Below are 18,616 nucleotides of genomic sequence, written 5' to 3'. Positions count from 1 at the left end.
AGCCATTATCTGCCTAAGCGTGAGGAGTTTCAAGCTCCGATGACAGAGACGGCTCCAGATCCGGTTCCAATACCGGAACCCCAGATGATGGAACCATTCCTGGCGGAATCAACGAAGGGTAAGGTGACTGCCCAGGGAGAAGGGGGATCGCTACCACTGGTACCGCCGGAGCAGGACTGCTTCAGACCGATGGCCACCAGCGAATGCGAAGCGCCCCGACGCTGTTCCCCTGCGGAGATGTCCCTACCCCCATCCTGTACTACTGAAGACAGTAGTCAACCAGCTGTGGTGATGTGCCAGCCGGCGGACCACACAAGTGAAGCTGAAGATATAGAGACATTTATCCCATCAGCTGCGGACCCTGATGTAGGCCCGTGTGCCCTACAACGGCCAGTCCGGCCTACCACAGAGGAACCCATCGCAAGCCAGCGGAGTGGTGAGGAACCTCCTAACCCCCACAGGCGCCGGTGGTGGCAACGGCGGAGAAAGGCCTAGCCCAGGCCCGGACGGAGCAGAGAGCAGAACCATCACTTCCGGTGGCGGATGTCGTTCTGGAGGAAGAGGTTCCGGTTGGGAACCCAACGCAAGATGGCGGCGAGTCCAGCGAGATGGCCGTGTCCTCTCGGCCAAGCAGCTGTACCCGGTTGCCTGGGTCCGAGAAGAGCCAGAAGGCCCTGCAGAAGCCTGGGAGTAAGGAGGCGAGTGAACCGGAGTGCCAGTCTGATGGTAACGGGCAAGGTAGCGAGAAGTTGCGGGTCGTAGCCCCGCGTATGCCAGCGGTGTTTCCCTATGCCCAACCCCTGGCCATAGTTAAAACCCCTGCCCCTGTCACTTTTTCCTATGGGTCCCAGTCTAGCCAAGGGTTGTCTGGGGAGTCCCGAGCCACTTCTGAAGAATGGACTGGGGAAAATCTGGACTGGGGTGACTGTTTTGTCTCCGGTGAGGGGTCGGGGAGGGAAATGTCTATGCAACGAATGTTATACTGCACTAATGATGACAATCGTACTGTTATGGTGGGATGTGATCCTAAGAGCCTTGGGTCAAATTTTGGGTCTCCAGGAACATTGGGAGTTTCATCTGGGTATTTGGGTAATGTTGCTCATATGGTGCCTATTGCCCGGAGAGCCCCCTATGTGCCCTCACTGTCATGAAGAGTTATTAGGGATCGCCAAAATTGGGTACGTAATTTTCACCATTGCTGGGAGGGCGAACTTACGTTAGAAATGGGTTCTCTTGATGCAGAAAATTGGGATCCTGGCGGGTTAGATGAGACGTGGTGTAGTCACGAGGGGATATGCTACATCTCCAGGAGAAGCCTTAGGGCGGTGTATGGGCATGATACTCTCAGTCCACTAGCATCCAGGCCAGAGTTATGGTCTGATTGTGGGTGTCCAGTATGTCCCCTAGAGTGTTACAGCATTGATGCTCTAAGCCCAGTGGACCATGCTGTGCGCAAGCCACCGTAAGAGGGTATGGTAGTACCACTAATGGGTACTCCATCAGGGAGTAATCCTGGTTGTTATCATCTAAAGTTAAGATGTATATGTTATATGTTATGATGAAAAGATATGTACTGTAATGTGTTGTTATGTTTTGCAGTGCTACCTGAAGGAAGGTTCCGCAAATTTAGATCCCAGCCGGGCCGTTGGGGTTCCACCAGGGGGAGAATGTAGCCATTTGTAAGATTGGTGTACATATCTCTTTCTCATGCTGGCAGTAAACCTGGTAAGTATGCAGGATTGCCAGCAACAATCAATGGAGGTTTGCCCTCAAACCCTGGTGAGGTGTCATATGTCCCCAAAGAAAGTGACAACATGCATTGTGCCCACACTTAGTGGTACAGAGCAGGTTTGTTCTCTGGGGGGTGATATAAGACACAGCACTGCCTAAAGTTAGAAGTTCAGTTTCCTGTTGTTGTGCTGCTCTGTTCACTGAGAGGCACGTGAAGGTCTGCAACAATGTTGCAGTGTCTCCTGCTAGCTGTGAGTCAGTGAGCATACGCAGCAGAGTGAACAGAGTTAGAGGAGCTGACAGACAGGGCAGCTCAAGAGAGGAGCTGAGAGAGACAAAGCAGCTCAGGAGAGGAGATTACAGCAGCCAGAGAAGCTGGGGAATCTCTTTGAGAGTAAAGGTGGAAAGCAGCTCTATTAGGGAGAAGGGACCTTCCTAATGGAGTGCTGCAAAGAGATGAGCGGCTGAGCTGTTATCTGTGAGGGGCAGCTTGCCCATACCACCATGCAAATAAAGATGCCCTTGTTAAAGATACCTCCACTGGGTGAGTGTGAAGTTACTCAGCAGTGGATGGCACCACCAAGAAGGAGTTCCTCACCAGGACCATCTCCCTGCGGAAGCATAGATCCTGATGAGATGGAGGCGCTGCACATGAAGTAAGTTGGACTCGCACCCACTACCTCAGCTACCTGTCCTGATGACATCCCCTAATACCATCAAGCGGGAGACTCAGGAGTCCTGTTACTTGCAGGTGCACCACCACACACGACCTTGTAATGGGGACCGGTTAGACCACACGGGCCAATGTGAGATTGGGTGGGTCAGACAAGGGGGGTCCAGCCGTTACATATGCTTCAATATGTAGTGGATCTGAGGGACCGGTTAGAAAGGTTCATGGGGTCAGCATAGGCTAACCTCAGGGAGGCTCAGACCAAGCAGGACTTGGTTTGACCAGAATGCCCATAACAGAGAGTTCATCCCTGGGCAGCAAGTACTTGTTCTGAAGCTCACTTGGCAGAACAAACTCATGGCTGCCTGCGCTGTCCTGTATATGGTACTCCGGTGGATGAATGAGTGCCATTTATGTTGTACAGCTAGATGGAAAGATAGGAAGACATAGGACATATCACATCAATATGTTATGAGTATTTTCAGAGTGTGGCATTGGCGATGGCTATCTGTAGCCCAACAATGGGGTACCCGGTGAGCCAAGTTCTGCCCGACCTCCTAGGGGAAGCTAGGCAAGGGGTCACAGTGAAGCAGGTAGAGATAGGGTCCCAGCTCAGTGCACACCAGTGGGTGTAAGCACGGCTATGTAAGAACAGCACAGGATCATGTTCACAGATAAGTCGGACAGGACACATATCACTGATCACCTGGTCCACACTGGAGATCAGAGACTTCTGCATAAGAATGCCTATCGGGTATTAGCAGAGGTGAAGGGGAGTATAGAGAGGGAGATAGAGTAGATGCTCACCCTAGGGTTAATTGTTCCATCTTAGAGTCCTTGGGCTTCTCCAGTAGTCCTCGTGCCCAAGAAGGATGGAACCACTTGGTTCTGTGTGGACTACCGGCAGCTCAATGCTCAGATGGTGTCAGATGCTTATCCCATGCCCCGAATGGATGAGCTTTTAGATGAGCTTGTGGGTGCAAAGTATCTGATCACCATGGATTTGTCCAAAGGGTATTAGTAAATCACTCTGATCCAGGAGGCACAGGAGAAGTCAGCATTCATCACTCCAAGTGACCTATATGAATTCCTAATTATTCCATTCTGGATGAAGAATGCCCCGGCTACCTTCCAACACCTGGTCAATAGGTTACTGGAAGGGATGCAAAGTTTTGCAAGGGCATACCTAGGTGACATAGCTGTGTTCAGTAATTCATGGGAAACCCACTTAACCCATGTTGCAGCGGTGCTGAAAACAATTAGGGAAGCAGAGCTGACACTTAAGCCTACCAAGTGTCTAGTTGGGATGGCAGAGGTTCTGTATCTGGGGCACAGAGTTGGTCGAGGGCATCAGTCGGAGTCAGCTAAGTTAGAAGGCATCATTCAGTGGCCAGTACCCCAAACCAAAAAGCAGGTCATGGCTTTCATAGGCACCGCTGGTTACTATAGGAAGTTTGCCCCACAGAATAGTGCCCTTGCCAAACCCCTGACTGACTTAACACAGAAACGACTCTCGGTTCTGGTAGCCTGGTCTCTTGCCTGTGAGGAAGCATTCCAGGCACTGGCTAGTGCTCGCATTTTGGCAGCACCGGATTATACCAAGCACTTACTTGTACAGAGAGATGCCTCTGACTATGGTATCTGTGCTGTACTAAGCCAGGTGGGCGAGGATGGTGGTTTACACCCCATCATCTATCTGAGCAGGAGGCTGCTTCCCAGGGATTTGGCTTATGCCACTATAGAGAAGGAATGCCAGGCCATCGTATGGGCTCTCAAGAAACTTCAACCCTATTTGTATGGCAGAGCTTTCACTGTGATCACTGATCACAATCCCCTCAGTTGGTTGCAGAGGGTGTCGGGGGAGAATGGCAAATTACTTTGCTGGAGCCTCCCTTCAGAAGTTTGACTTTACCATATAGCACAAGAAGGGTAGTGAGCATGGTAATGCCGATGGACTCTCCCGACAGGACATCCCCAGTGACCCAAAGGCAGCCAGGATATCCAGGCTTGCGGTTCCACCTGATGAGGTGACTACCCCAGAGCCTTCATCGTGGGGGGGAGGTGTGACAGGAGAGGGTAACAAGGCTATATAATAAAGGTCAAGCCCGTTTGGTTACCCCTGCCCCATGTATAAGGGTCCAAGAGAGTTAGCTCTTGGACCCAGTAACATTGTAATACTGCATTATACTGTCTGTAATAAAACCATGTTCTGTGATTTCCCCTTTCCTGGAATGCAATCAAGCAGGGATTTCTGGTGTATGAGTTTCAAGGGGGGTTTTGCAGAGGAACCATTGACAGAATGTGCTTAGGAGGTTGGGGTCCAGAGTTATTGGTTCCCCAATAAATTTACCCGGAAATCATGCCTGATTCTCGGATACTTGTAGGCACATTGTCCCAGCAATACTTCCCCTTGAAAACGTAAGCGAGACTCACCACTAGGGTACCCTGCTTTAGCACAGTTCAGAAAGGAGAAGAAGGCACAGGGATAAATATGTATTCCTGTAGCTGAGAGAATTCCTAGGTTAAGGGGGTACCCTAGTTAGTGCCATGGTGACCCACAAACAGTATATGGTTTGTGGGTACCCAACCGTATATAAGGTTGGGGGGACGCTGAGAGTCCAAACTGAGTCAAAGGGAAAGTGTGTGGGGAATAAGGCAGACAGAAATAAAACGACAACATTTTCCCTTTTCTGGTCCCTATACCCCAAGACCTTCCCCTAGAGTCCCACATAGCTGTAGTAGTTCCCCGAAACTCTGTGTGTATTAAAGTATATTTTAATATGTTTCAACATTCGGAATCCATGTCCAAACAGGCAGCCCGTGCAAAGCCATAGGCGCCGGTATGTCTGCTGGACATTGGAGTTCAAAGCAGCCAGATGATGCCCAGAGGTGCGAACAGCGTTTGGTTAGCGGGGAAAGGAGGAGTACTAGGTCCGGAGATCAATGGCAGTCCTCCGGGATGCCACTTGTTCTGCCAGACCTAGGGGTGCATGCCCAGCGGATGGCATTGGTGTAGCTGGGGGGAGATGTGGCAGGCTTGCGCATGTCCCTTGGCTATTTCAAATTTCCCGCTAACCCAGCTTTTCTACTTGGATTGTCTCTGTTTGGCTGCTTCAGAAAGTTCTCCCGCACTGATTGGTTGTCCGGTCTGCTTCTATTTTATGAATGAAGCAGGGAATAATATAAGAAGCCGTGAGCCAATCAGATTGGGTGTCCCTCTTGAGTCAGAGCTGAAAGAGCATGGGTGAGCTTTTCAAAGATGCTTTGCTTGTAATAGCAAAGCAACCGGCTTCGATTTCAAGCCTGAAAAGCCTGCCCGCTAGAGACTAAGTCCAGCATTTTGCACCCAAGTTCTCAGAATTGAACGTAGCGGTCGCGGCTGGGATTTTATGCCGATTTGAGTTCCAGGAGATTTGGGCTGACTCGCGGTCAGGAGGGACCAAGTTCTGAGAAGAGAACGTAGCAGTGACGTATGGAATTTTCTGCTGATTTGGGTTCCAGGAGATTCCGGGCTAAGTCTCGGTCAGGGTAAAACTCTCCCAAAGAGTTCCCTGCACCTAGAAAAGTCTAGTTTTTAACCCCAGCCCCAAAGTAACTGTGTCTTTTCATCTGTATTTTGTGTTTCACTGTGTGTAAGCGAATTTATGCCAAACAAATTACAATTTATTTCTCTACCTTATTTTGCTCAATGAATGATCCTGGTAAAAAGGCGTAAATAACCTGTAACTCCCATGACAAGGACCCATTAACTGAAGGCACCGAAAACTGCCAAAATGTTTGGCCATCAAATGCTAAGCCATTTTCAAATCTCATTCCCCGTTGTTGATAAGGTAATGTATCTCTAAAGCTAGGGGGTCTTCTAAAGAAAACTCGTAGGGCCAGATCCACAAAGCTCAGTTACATGACGGAAATCTAACTTAATTTCATGTTAAACTATACCCCATATCTTCAAAGGCCAATTACATATGTTTTCTCTTGGAAAGAGTATTGTGAAAATATTATAGCCATTAGTGATAACGAGATGCAAAAGGGGCATTTACCTGAACATTGTATATCCACTACAGTCTATTAAGTATAACATAGGGACTTTATGTTATGTCACTTAGATCATACACTACTGTACCTAAACATGGCGTTACTCCAGTCCAGACCCTGAAAAAGTTACTTTTTTAGTGATGGTAGTGGTGGAGGGCTCTACTATTTTGCTATAGTATCCATTGACTTTTATACTATAGTATAGTTCACCACCACTCCCAGAAAAAATGATTTTTCACTGGGTTGTGGGATTCTGTGAGTATGACGTTAAGACTATGCTAACGTGCTATACTGTACAACAGACATTTTTTTTTGCATACAATTAGCTTTGAGGATACACGTAAACCTCAAGGAAAATAACATCTGTTAATGTTTTAGGTAATGTCACCTTAAGTGCTTATTTACCAGAGGATTGTGAATTTAGACTTTTGTGTATCTCCAACAACAGAGTGATACACACAGAAAAAACCCGCACAGCTTATGCTAACCACAGTGAGGTGCTGACTGGATGGAGACTGATTATATCATATGAGAGAAAAAAGGACCCAGTCTTCCAGCACTCTGTCACAACAAATGTAGAATTGTAAAATTAAAATACTTTATTAATAACCAAGAATAAAAAATAGGGTGTTAAAACGTAATTAAACGGTGTATTATAACAGCACTTGACTGTATCCTTCATAACCCATCCGAGGTAAGGTGGGTAGATATAGTAATAAGATCCCTTATAGATATTCGGGATCAAGGCGCTATCTGTTATAGCTTCCTAAAAGATATAGGAGATGGGTCTATTGGAGCTAACTTAGAGGTTGATCTCAGTATTAGTGTATCAGTGCATGTGTTACGCACTCAAATGATATACCAATAATGTAAGCGTTTTATGGCATAGTAAGCGACAGGTTAGACCATATCTGCCCCTGCTTGAAATAGCGCTGCTCGCTTGATAATCTCGCTAACGTTAAAGGTGCTAGGTCTATGGTGGAATCATATTGTGCCCACAAATGAAATAAAGCGAAGGCTAATAAGCAAACAAAAGGTAAGGTATAATTCCGTTGGCATTGATCAGGTGTGTATTTGATATACCATGGACACCTATACTGCAGAAAAGTAATTGATGCAGACCACCATATGTACTGCTGATATGTCGTAGGATTTATGGGTGTGCTCTTAATCCACAGGGCTCACCTATATTATCAGTTGAGTATGGCTGCATCAATATTGAGCTTAATGGTGAAATGTGATTACCAGTCATACATTAGCCATTCTGTTAGAATCCACATAAATACACCTAGTGCACATTCATAGTCACTGATCCCAGGGCTGGGTGATATGGTGCATAAAGGAGGCGGCTAATGTTAAAGCAACCTCCACTATAATTGTGGTGGCTAGAGCTGGTATCAATGCTGTTAACTGCTCAAAAGTAAGTCTGCCAGTATCCGGTGAGTACATCAAGGGTAAATAAGGGGGGTGGGGTGATCTTACAGTGTGTTTTTCATCCCATCAGCAACCCCACATACACCCGCTTGACCTACCGGTTGACACTGTTGGCATTTTGTCAGTGTACTCACCGGATACTGGCAGACTTACTTTTGAGCAGTTATATATACATATATTTTTCTCTCTCAAAAATTATTAGTACCCTTTTTACGACCCCCCAAAGAATATTACTATAGTAATAGTAACAAACTTAATAAAACTTGAAAATGATTTGCTATTTTTTTGTTAATCTTGCTCTAAAAATATTCTACATGGGTTTATGCTGTTCTAGTGTGGTTAACTCTGAAGACAGGCTTTCGATGTGCAGAGGTTCTCTTCTATAGCTGGGGCTGCATATGAATAAAGGTACATCAACATCGAAAAACATGCATTGCCTCTGCATTTTATATGCTTTTATTTTACTGACAACAATCAGATACCTCCTGTGGAAATTGTGGGTAAACTGCTGTAATCTGCTGGTGTCGCTGATGTACATGATGACTCTGTGGAAGATTGAGAAAAGAAACATAAACATTAATGATGATAACTGTTTTTGCTCATACCATATTAAATACAGAACAATAGCATATATGTATCTTATAGAAAGCTAATAGCAATAAGAATAGTAGCTATTTATATGATAATATTAGTGCATTATAAGATAGTTTTTTATATACCTAACAGAGTTTGCATTATTTCATACGGTATGAAAAAATTGAAAAACAGGGAAAAGCTGACGATCAATTCATTCCGTACTAGTAGACCAAGGTATATAGTGAACAATAGTGATAGATGGGTGCAGACAGTGAATTAAGTAAAATAGACAGAAAACAAAAATAGAGGGTATCAAGAGGTACTTTCACAGAGAATTCACTTTGTTGCACACCAACTAAATTAAAACAATCTTTAATACACAAAGTAAAGGGCTCATAAAACATATATCACTGTATTGTAGTGTAGACAGTAATTAAAAAGTGTAAAGTATGAAACATTTATTGAAATGTTCGCACCCACATCATGTCTAATCTGTGTTATTTTAATCAAATACTGTACATATTTAATGTTTGAAGAATATTAACTTCTTATAATATAAGATAATAGTACCTTCTTTTAAGATGATACACTTTTTATATTAGTTTCATATACGCCTAGTAATATACTTATTTTAAGATTCCTATAACATGGCTGTGTAACATCTTAAGTGTCACATATGAAGTGTCTGTGGAGTTAATATTGGAGTTAGAATTGACGGTGAAGAATACATGAAGAACTGGACTCTGCACTACTACAACAACAACAACAACAACAACAGCAACAACAACAACTCTGCAACTGTGAGAACCTGACTTTCTAAATGCTCTGATAATTTGTACACATCTATAGACTCTGTTTCTAATCTGCTGCTTAATCTTCAGTGCTACACTGCTCTGCCAAGCCTAATTTCTACAACTTCTCTTTCAACAACTACTATTATCTTCCAATACCTGGGAACTTTCTCCTCTAAACTGTCTCCCTGCATCTCATTATGCCCTCCATCTTTGCTATTTTCTCACTCCTTTGTAAATGTTTCTCTTCTCACCAACTTCCCCACTCCCTTCCTATCTAAATTTCTTCATCGCTCCTCCCCTCCCTTATGCCCATACACTGCACCACTATTTACACACCTCTTTCCCAACAACTTCTGTGCCCCTAAATAAAAAGCACCCGCACAAATCATCTATTCACTTTCTGTCTCTCTTTCTACTCCTCCTTCTTGATGCTGGGGATATCTCTCCTAATCCTGGACCCAGCCATATACAAATCTACTCTCACCCATGTCTCCCTGACACCTCTTCCCCGCTAATGGTATTAACCCATCTAATTTACTACTAACCTTAAAACTCACATTGCAAATGAAGCATTCCAATAGCCTGGACACATGGCTACTGTCCCACACCCATAGTCACTTCTATCAACCATTGTGGCCAAGCACTGCCATCTACTGCACTTATTCCCTGACCTCCTGTCTCAGTAAGTCTCCCATCACACAACTTAAATTGTAAGATCTTCGGGGCAGGGATTTCCTTTCCTATTGCCTGACTTTGATACGCTTATTGTATTATTATAATTCCCTGTACTGTATTGTCTTTGTGAAGCACTGAGAACACTTTTGGCGCTATATAAATAAAGATATACATACATGCATACATGATAAACAATATTAGCTTCTCGTATATTTTTGGGAATTACAAAAATTACATCCTTCAAGTTCAGGGTTTAAAAAAAAAATATTAGTTGAAGGTTGCAATTGTTAAAAAATAAATAAATAAAATATATATATATATATATATATATATATATATATATATATATATATATATATATATATATATATATATATATATATATATACACATGAGGGTTGTTACAAATGTGGTTTGTAGACTATGCAGATCTTTGATGCATAGCCCTTTGCAGAGCCACGTCTGCACAAGAACACGTGTTTCAGGCATCCCTGGCAGAAGGGAAGTTAAAGATCCCACTTTTCGGCGAATTCACAATAGATTGAAACAATGTAGAGTAAGAATCAAGGTAAAAACCCGCAAATACATAAAAATGATGTGTAAAACAAGATGTGGTGTGGGTGATGAGAATATCATGGGTGAGACATACAGATGTAGCAAGACTCATTGGGGCCTATTCTAGTAGCTTCGATAACCAACTCATCGAGGATTTTGAGCAGCTAACGCAAAATGTTGCTAAGTAACTAATCAGAAACCCTTGATGAGTCGGTCAAATCATACAGGGAAGGGATTTTATTCGCAATTTCTGGCTCCTGGCCAAACACATCTCGCGGGAGCTGCAAAAAAGCTCAAAATCAAAAATTTTCTCAAAAGTAGCTATTCTAGTAGCTCCGATGAAATTATCGGAGCTCTGGAATTGCGAGATTATCAAAGATTCATTTTGCCAGCCCAAGGGCGGTGAGATGGGATCTGAGAGCAAGACGTAGAAAAAAATGCATTTTTCCTGCATCGGATTGAAGCCGGGAGTCTCCGGAGATGATACACATTAATATCGGCTCCGAAGACCCCCGGCTTCAATCCGATGCAATAAAAATACATTTACAGGCAGCTTCATTACCTTAGCGGCTAACCGCTAACACAATGAAGGGGTTATCTGCCAGTGCCCGTTCTTTTGTGGGTAGTGGGGGTGGGTTATGGTGGTATTTGGCCCACAGTGGGTGTTTAGGCTTTGCGGGAGGAGTTAACTCCTTCATTACCTTAGCGGTTAATACTGCTATGGTAATGAAAGGGTCAACCCCTCCCGCTACCCACATGGTAGGCATAAAACCCCACCGCGGGCCACATTCCACCTTCAGTCACCCCACTACCCACAATAAACAATACAACACAATACTAGCCAATACACCCATTCATTGCCAGTGTGGTTACCGATGCCCTCAATGGGAGCAAAGATAACCGTAATCGGAATGAATGGGCACCCCCTCTACCCCCAACAACCCTAACATTACAGTACAATAATAATCCCCATGCAATGTTTAAATCTCCCGCATCACGTGACCGGGACATTTAAATGCATTGGAGAAACCGGCATCCCATAACGGGTGAAGTGAGAGAACAGAGTGCAACAAAGTTCAAATAGGGCGGCACAGTGATAAAGGGCATAAAATAGTGCCATCAATATGTGAATAAAACATAAAAACTTAAACAAAGTGAAATAATCTGTAATCATAACGTTACTAGTGAATAATGTGAAAATAAAGAGATTTGCAGCTCAAAACCCTTTAAGTGGATGGTCTGTTGAATCCACTTCAAACGTTGATGGCCTCAAGGTGTGGAGGAGCGCAGGTTCAATATGTAATAAAAGATGAATAAAACATTATTAGTTATACATATAGTTATATAGTTTAATTTAATATAATATAATTAGTTTAATATATAGTTATATATATATATTAGTTATATATTTGCACTATGTTTTTTTCATCTTTTATTACATATTGAATCTGCACTCCCCCACACCTTGAGGCCATCCCATAACGGGGCCTGTATCTTGGGAAGCAGGGGGTCCCCGGACCTGAAATCAATGTGGTTCATCTCCGGAGACCCACTGCTCCCGCACACTAGTTCTAAAATTTCAATAAAAACAGTGCGATCGCCTGTGAGAGCTGTGCAGGGAGAGGCGGCTCTCTCTGTGTAGCTCAGATTGTGAGAAGATCGCAGGGGGAGTACTTAGAAAAATCTGACATGACTTTGCTGCTTCGCCGAACGTTTTTGGCATTTACCTGCCTCACTGTTTCAGAGGGTTTCTGATTCTTTCTGAAAACCGTGATAACACAAATGAGAAAACGTTCAGTGGGAACAGGCCAAACCGTTCGAGATAGCAGCATGCTCATTGCCAAAGACTCGACCTCTCTGCAGCATTTGACACCGTGGACCAACCTCTTCTCTTTCACATTCTACATACTCTTGGTATTCGGAACAAAGCTCTATTCTGGATCTCCTCTTACCTCTCCCATTGTACTTTCAGTGTCTCTTCTGCTAACACCCCCTCCTCCTCTATCGATCTCTCTGTGGGAGTACCCCAGGGCTATGTCCTGGGACCTCTTCTCTTTTCTCTGTACACACTTTCTCTAGGTGACTTAATCACATCTGTTGGGTTTAAATATCCCCTCTATGCTGACAACACACACATTTACTTTTCAACCCCTGACCTTACACCCGCTACAAACCAACGTTTCTGAATGTCTCTCTGCGATATCATCCTGGATGACCATCCGCCAACTTAAACTTAACATGGCAAAAACAGAGCTACTCATACTTCCTCCCAAACCTGGCCATACTACTACCTCCTACCACATTACTGTTGGAAGTATTATCATTCGCCCAGTAGCCCAGGCACGCTGCCTAAGGGTCACACTCGACTCCTCTCTCCCATTCTCCTCTCACATTCAAAATGTTTCTAAAATCTGTCGCTTTTTCCTCTGCAATATTACAGATACGCCCTTTCCTCTGTTCCTCGACTGCTAAAACCCTGACTGAGGCCTACATTCTCTCCCGTCTCAATTACTGTAACCGCCTACTGTCCGGCCTTCTTGCCTCTCACTTGTCCCCTACAATTTATCCTTAACGCTGCTGCCAGAATCAACTACTCTTTCCTAAATCTGTCTCAGCGTCTCCCCTGCTGAAATCGCTCTCCTGGCTTCCTATCAAATTACGCACCTCGCACTCAATTCTCCTTATCACTTTTAAAGCTTTACACTCTTCTGCTCCTCCTTACTTACATCTCAGCCCTAATTTCTCACTATGCACCATCCCGACTCTTGCGTTCTGCTCAAGGTTGTCTTCTCTCTATCCCCTTTGTATCTAAAGCCCTCTACCACCTTAAACCTTTTTCACTGACTGCCCCACACCTCTGGAATGCCCTTCCCCTCAATACCTGACTAGCACCCTCTCTATCCACCTTTAAGACCCACCTTAAGGCAAACATGCTTAAAGAAGCATGTGAGTAGCACCGTGGATAATACTAGACACATGATACATAAAGCTTGGCCCCCTTCAGACGCACTTACCAGAATGCCCTCCTACTGTACGTTCTTCCTACTTATCAATTAGATTGTAAGCTCATCGAGCAGGGACTCCTCTTCCTAAATGTTACTTTTATGTCTAAGCACTTATTCCCATTACATGTTATTTGTATTATTTGTTATTTATATGATTGTCACGTGTATTACTACTGTGAAGTGCTATGTACATTAATGCGCTATATAAATAAAGTGTAAGGAATCGGGGAACACGTCCTCTGTGGCGTGTTCCCTCCTTACCTGCTGCAGCGCGCTCCCCTGTTGTGCTTACAAGCCCACACGCACTCGCAGCGCTTCACTCCGTGCCACATAGCTTGGGTCCGCCCCCCGGTCATGTCGCATGTCTGTCATGCACGGCGCGTGCACGTGACATCATGCACCGCTCACCAGCTGCGTGGCAAGTTCCTAAATGCCCACTTGTCTCCTGCAGCCTATCCCTGCCTCCGCAGAGGCTGTGCCTCCGCTCCGCCCCCAGCCTCATTGGTTCCTGTTTACATAAAAGACTTTCACTTTGCTGAGCATAAACCTGCGTAGCCTTGTGTTCCTGCGTTATGTTTTGCTTTGCCTTGTGCCTTGTTGCTGTCTCTCTGTTGCTTTCTTGTATACCGACCCGGCTTGATTATAGGACTTCCTCTGGATAAAGACCCCGGCTTGACTTTTGGACCCGCTCTGGATAACGACCCGGCTTGCCTCTGACTACCTGCACCTCTCGGTTTACGGACACTCTACCAATCTCCTGGCTCCAACCCCCGACCACTGCACAACGGACTCCGACCATCCAACTGGTTCCGCCCCCGGACTCCGGCAAGTATCTGAACTAACCCAATCTCTTCAATCTAGACCGGCTACACTGACAACCCACCCTCCAGGCGTGCCCCCGCTGCTGTGGGTGCGCAGTTTCATACTTTCCCACCTCAGTACCGGGGTCCCGCCTTGTTCGTGGTGAGCGCAAGCGTTACATAAAGACATACATATATATATTGAAGCTACTAGAATAAGCCCCATTGTCTCTAGTGCTGCGGTCAAAAAAGCTAAAGTCTGTGGCACCAGAGGCAGTGTCTGCCATGCTTGCGCTGCGGGAGGCGTCCATGTTTCTGAATCGGACGCCCAGCAGCGTTAATTCTCTGGCACCACACTTTCTGCCACATCAGTAAACGATAGGTTTTGCTACTTTAAATGAATATGAATGTATGTAATGAGATAGCTGAAGTACATGCTTTTTCCAGTACATTCTAAACATGTTGCTGCTATTTCTGTTTATATAACATTATCCTGTGTCAGGAAGTATTTTATTTATACATTTAGATGGCTCTGTAGTTATCCATTGAGCCTTCACATTTTCTGCCTATGAGTCTGCTTCCTTTGTTTTTAACCCTATAATATGCTTTAGTTACCTCAACGAATAGAACATCCTTTGAAAAAGCAATTTAAAAGTTACAATGGATGTGACACACCAAAAGAAGCATCTATATACTAACCCTTCCTTACATACATAATTCACCATACATAATGAAATCCTAAAGTAATAAAACAGTTAAAGCATAGCACAAACGCAGAGACGGGCGGAACAGTTCAGATTCATTCCCTGGAATTCCGCCGATTGTTTTGATCAAATCCGTCGGAACCAGTCGATCCGAAGCAGATCCAAATCCTGAAAACAAGTTCGCCCATCTCTGAAAAAACACCACTGAAAAAGCAGGAACTCAAAAATTCTAATGCAAACCCAATTTGTAGACAAAATAAAAATTATTTGTATGCATAGGAAACATTTTTCCACTGTAATGTGTTGTTTTAAAATGTGATTTTTTTTTATTAATTAAGTTCAATTAGCGTAAATTAGATTTGGAATCTCAGCCGTAAGTTTTCCTCACAAGTAAACTTGATAACCTAATTTTTTTTTTAATAATGACCTTTTTGTACTTATTAGAGGTGCCTGATAAACATTACATTCAAATAACGTGATGCCAGTGCTGATACCTCTTTTAAACAGGCCTATGACAGCTTTTTACACATCAAATAATGTTTAAACATACTGTAGATCACTTTGGTGAAATCATATGTTCTGGTTGTTTTTGTTTGTTTCTGATACTGTACCAAAAGGCCTACACTACAAGCTCTGCAAAACAGAGATTACTCCCATACCTAATGCTCTTATACCTATATTTTTAATTGCCTGTGTATTTCTACAGTGAAGCACTGTGTACATGGTTGGAGCTCTATAAAACATGAATTATAAATAAGTGCACCAAATGTATTAAAGCAAAACTTCCCACTGCTCCAAAACGGACCATTTCCTTTGATATGTGTGTTGTAATTTTTTTGCATCCGTTTTGCCATGGTTTTGTAGCCGGGAGATTTTCATACATATTCACCTTTGTGTGCTATACATAAGTGAACATTAAAGGCCCAGTTTTCTGAACTATGCTTTAAGGTCAATTTACGGTAATTGGTAAATGGGGTTTATTTATCAAAGTCTCCTGGTTGCAAAACAACAGATTTTTCATCGAAAAATAATCCTTTTGAACTCGGTAACTTCGTTGCTAAATCTGTTGCCGTTTTTTTCCCCCAAATAATTTGGCACCAGTTTTGCTCTTAGGAGTCTTTGCTAAAAAGACATCATTAGGTGCATTACAGTTTAGCAACTTTTAGTAAATCAACATCTAGGTGTGTCAGATTGATCTCTTGTTGTTTAAAATACATCTTCAAAGCATTACTCTGTCTACGTTGAAGGTTTTTTTTTTTTAAACTTCTCTGATGTAATCCGAGTCACACAATTGTATTGCCTAAACAACTACATCTTTTTTCATTTATTCTGCTTTATGCGAAAAATAATAGTGCATTTTATGCACTGAAAATAAAGCCTTAAAAACTGAAATTTATTTTCAAAATATTAACTCGAGAAATTACTCTATATTGACCAAAGTATAATAATAATAAATGACTCGTTATTGAACTCAGAACTTTAATGAGTAATCACATACTTTTAAAAGTATTTACTGTATAACCATGGTCACAAGATGTATGAAATATTGTTTAAATCCCATTCCTTCTACTCTCTAAAACTTGAGCAATGGACTATGCAATAGATGCAGCGGCCGTTATTCGAACAAATCACGGCGCCGTTTTCGTGTGCGCTGCTGTACTCCATGCAGCATTAACGTGGCCAATCGTCCCAGGCACATGTGTTTATCGCAGTTGCTTTGTTTGAATTTCATGGATTGTGTGCAATTAAATGCAATGAAATTAATGAATTGTAATGTGTACAGTACTGTGCTACTGTGTCACTTTCAGGTGTTTAAAAGCCAGAACACTAACATGCCATTTTATGCACTCGCCTGCACTCGCGTCTTAAGGCGGTACGGTTGGAAGAAATCACGTGCCATGACATGGGTATTCCGAGGTATACACCGCGTGATTTGTTAAAATAATGGCCATTGCATCTGTATGCTTAAAAACTAGAATACTATTTCTTGAAGCTTACTGATGTTTGCCAATAGACCAAGCATCCAAACTCAGATGAGTCATTGATTATAAGACAGGACTTTTAAACAAGCCTGTTCACTAGATCAATTCCTGAATGGAAGTGTTTGCACCTACATACTGTAGGATAAGAACACATAATTGAAATTTAAATATTTTTTTTTATAATGGATTGCTTTTGTAAAGTCAGTAGGACAATCTTTTTCTTGCATTAATTAATTCTTACTTATGTTTTAAAACTATAAAGTATCTGCTGAGGTAGGTAATAAATACTGTACAGCATACCAGCACTTGTGACACATTTTGTTCCACTGTTGATTTGAGTAACCGAGGCAGATTGCGTGTGTTTAAAGATTTGAAGTAATAGAAGAAAATCAAATGCTTATAGCAAAAACAAATTTCAGAAACAATATTTGGATTATTAAAATCACATGCTTATAAACTGATAAACATTTAATTGTGCATACTTTGACTCATGCAAAGAGGCACCTAGCATATAAATAGTAATTTAGCAACTAGGAAGTATTCAACTAGATGCTTTATATGAAAACAAATCCAACAACAATTAATAAAACAACACATTTAATAGTCAGATACTCTAGAAAACACAATGGGATGTACTTGATGGTTCAAGGCAAACGTGATACAATTCTAGGGCGACATAATTGCTCCAAATGCATCAAGGATAAAATCCCATTGAAAGCACCCGTTTGTTTTTCTTTGATAACATTTAGTGCAATACTTTGCACTTTTGCCTTGAAACATAGATCCCAATGAATTGAATGTCACTTAGTCTGTAGTTAAGGGTTTAAGCAGAGGCATACATACATCTGACATATTTATGAAAATTCAGGTTATAACAGATGTTGTTCTTGGTGTAGCAGAACTATAAGCTTCATAGTTTACAGAGCACACAACTGTGCAAAAAGCTACGTTCGACGCAAAAGAACACAATGCATAGTTACCCGAGATAAGGTTTGTCACAGCTAGAACAAAGAGAGCAGATCCTAAGGGCTTCATGGTTGTCAGTGACATACTCTCACATTGTCCCTCAGTGTTTTTCCCAGCAAGGCAGGGCTTAATTATCATCTGGAAAAGGTGTGTGTACTGGCACTGCCCCTGTCTGATTATTTTAGGACTTTGATAAAGAACAGGAGGAAATACACAATCTCCCACTGGGAGTTCAGGACATGGGGGATGTATTGTTTAAATCCTTTGCAGGAACTTCTTTCCATTTGGCAAGCAGATATGTTTCTGTGGATAAAAATAAAACATTTTAACCGTGTCAATGCTGCAATAGTGAAAACTGGAAATATTGTAGCTAGAAAAGATCAGGTTCAATAAAAAGGTTACTTTATTTCAACAACAACACGTCTAACATGGAGACCTCCTAAACCTTGATAAAGCACAGAAGGTGAGAAACGCGTAGGAGGTCTCGTTGTTAGATGTGTTGTTGTTGAAATAAAGAGACCTTTTTATTGAACCTGGTCTCTTCAAGCTACAATTTTTCCATTTTTCACTGAAGCAACGCCCTTCGGGGAAACTTCCATTCTTCTGCTTACTGAACCACACATCAGGGAAATGCCACCTGAACTGCAGTACTAAATCACTGAGGTAGGACACAGTACACAGACAGGGAA

The 18,616-nt window shown here is 42.9% G+C and overlaps 1 protein-coding gene across 2 annotated transcripts in view; it reads right to left on the bottom strand.

Annotated features, from left to right (window-relative positions):
* The window catches only part of EMCN (endomucin), a 131,520-nt gene extending 113,423 nt beyond the window's left edge, over positions 1-18,097 (bottom strand). For both annotated transcript variants that reach the window (XM_075609167.1, XM_075609177.1), the window contains exons 1-2: positions 17,942-18,097; positions 8,353-8,415 (exon numbers count right to left, since the gene is read on the bottom strand). In XM_075609167.1, the coding sequence (XP_075465282.1) occupies positions 8,353-8,415; positions 17,942-18,065 (187 nt within the window). In that variant the 5' untranslated portion in view covers positions 18,066-18,097. The remainder of the gene's footprint in view (positions 1-8,352; positions 8,416-17,941) is intronic.
* Positions 18,098-18,616: the final 519 nt, after the last annotated feature.

The sequence above is a fragment of the Ascaphus truei genome, chromosome 1 (genome assembly GCF_040206685.1).
Source record: "Ascaphus truei isolate aAscTru1 chromosome 1, aAscTru1.hap1, whole genome shotgun sequence".
NCBI lineage: Eukaryota > Metazoa > Chordata > Amphibia > Anura > Ascaphidae > Ascaphus > Ascaphus truei.
Note: the sequence above shows the minus strand (reverse complement) of the source record. Positions and strands in the feature narration are given on the sequence as shown.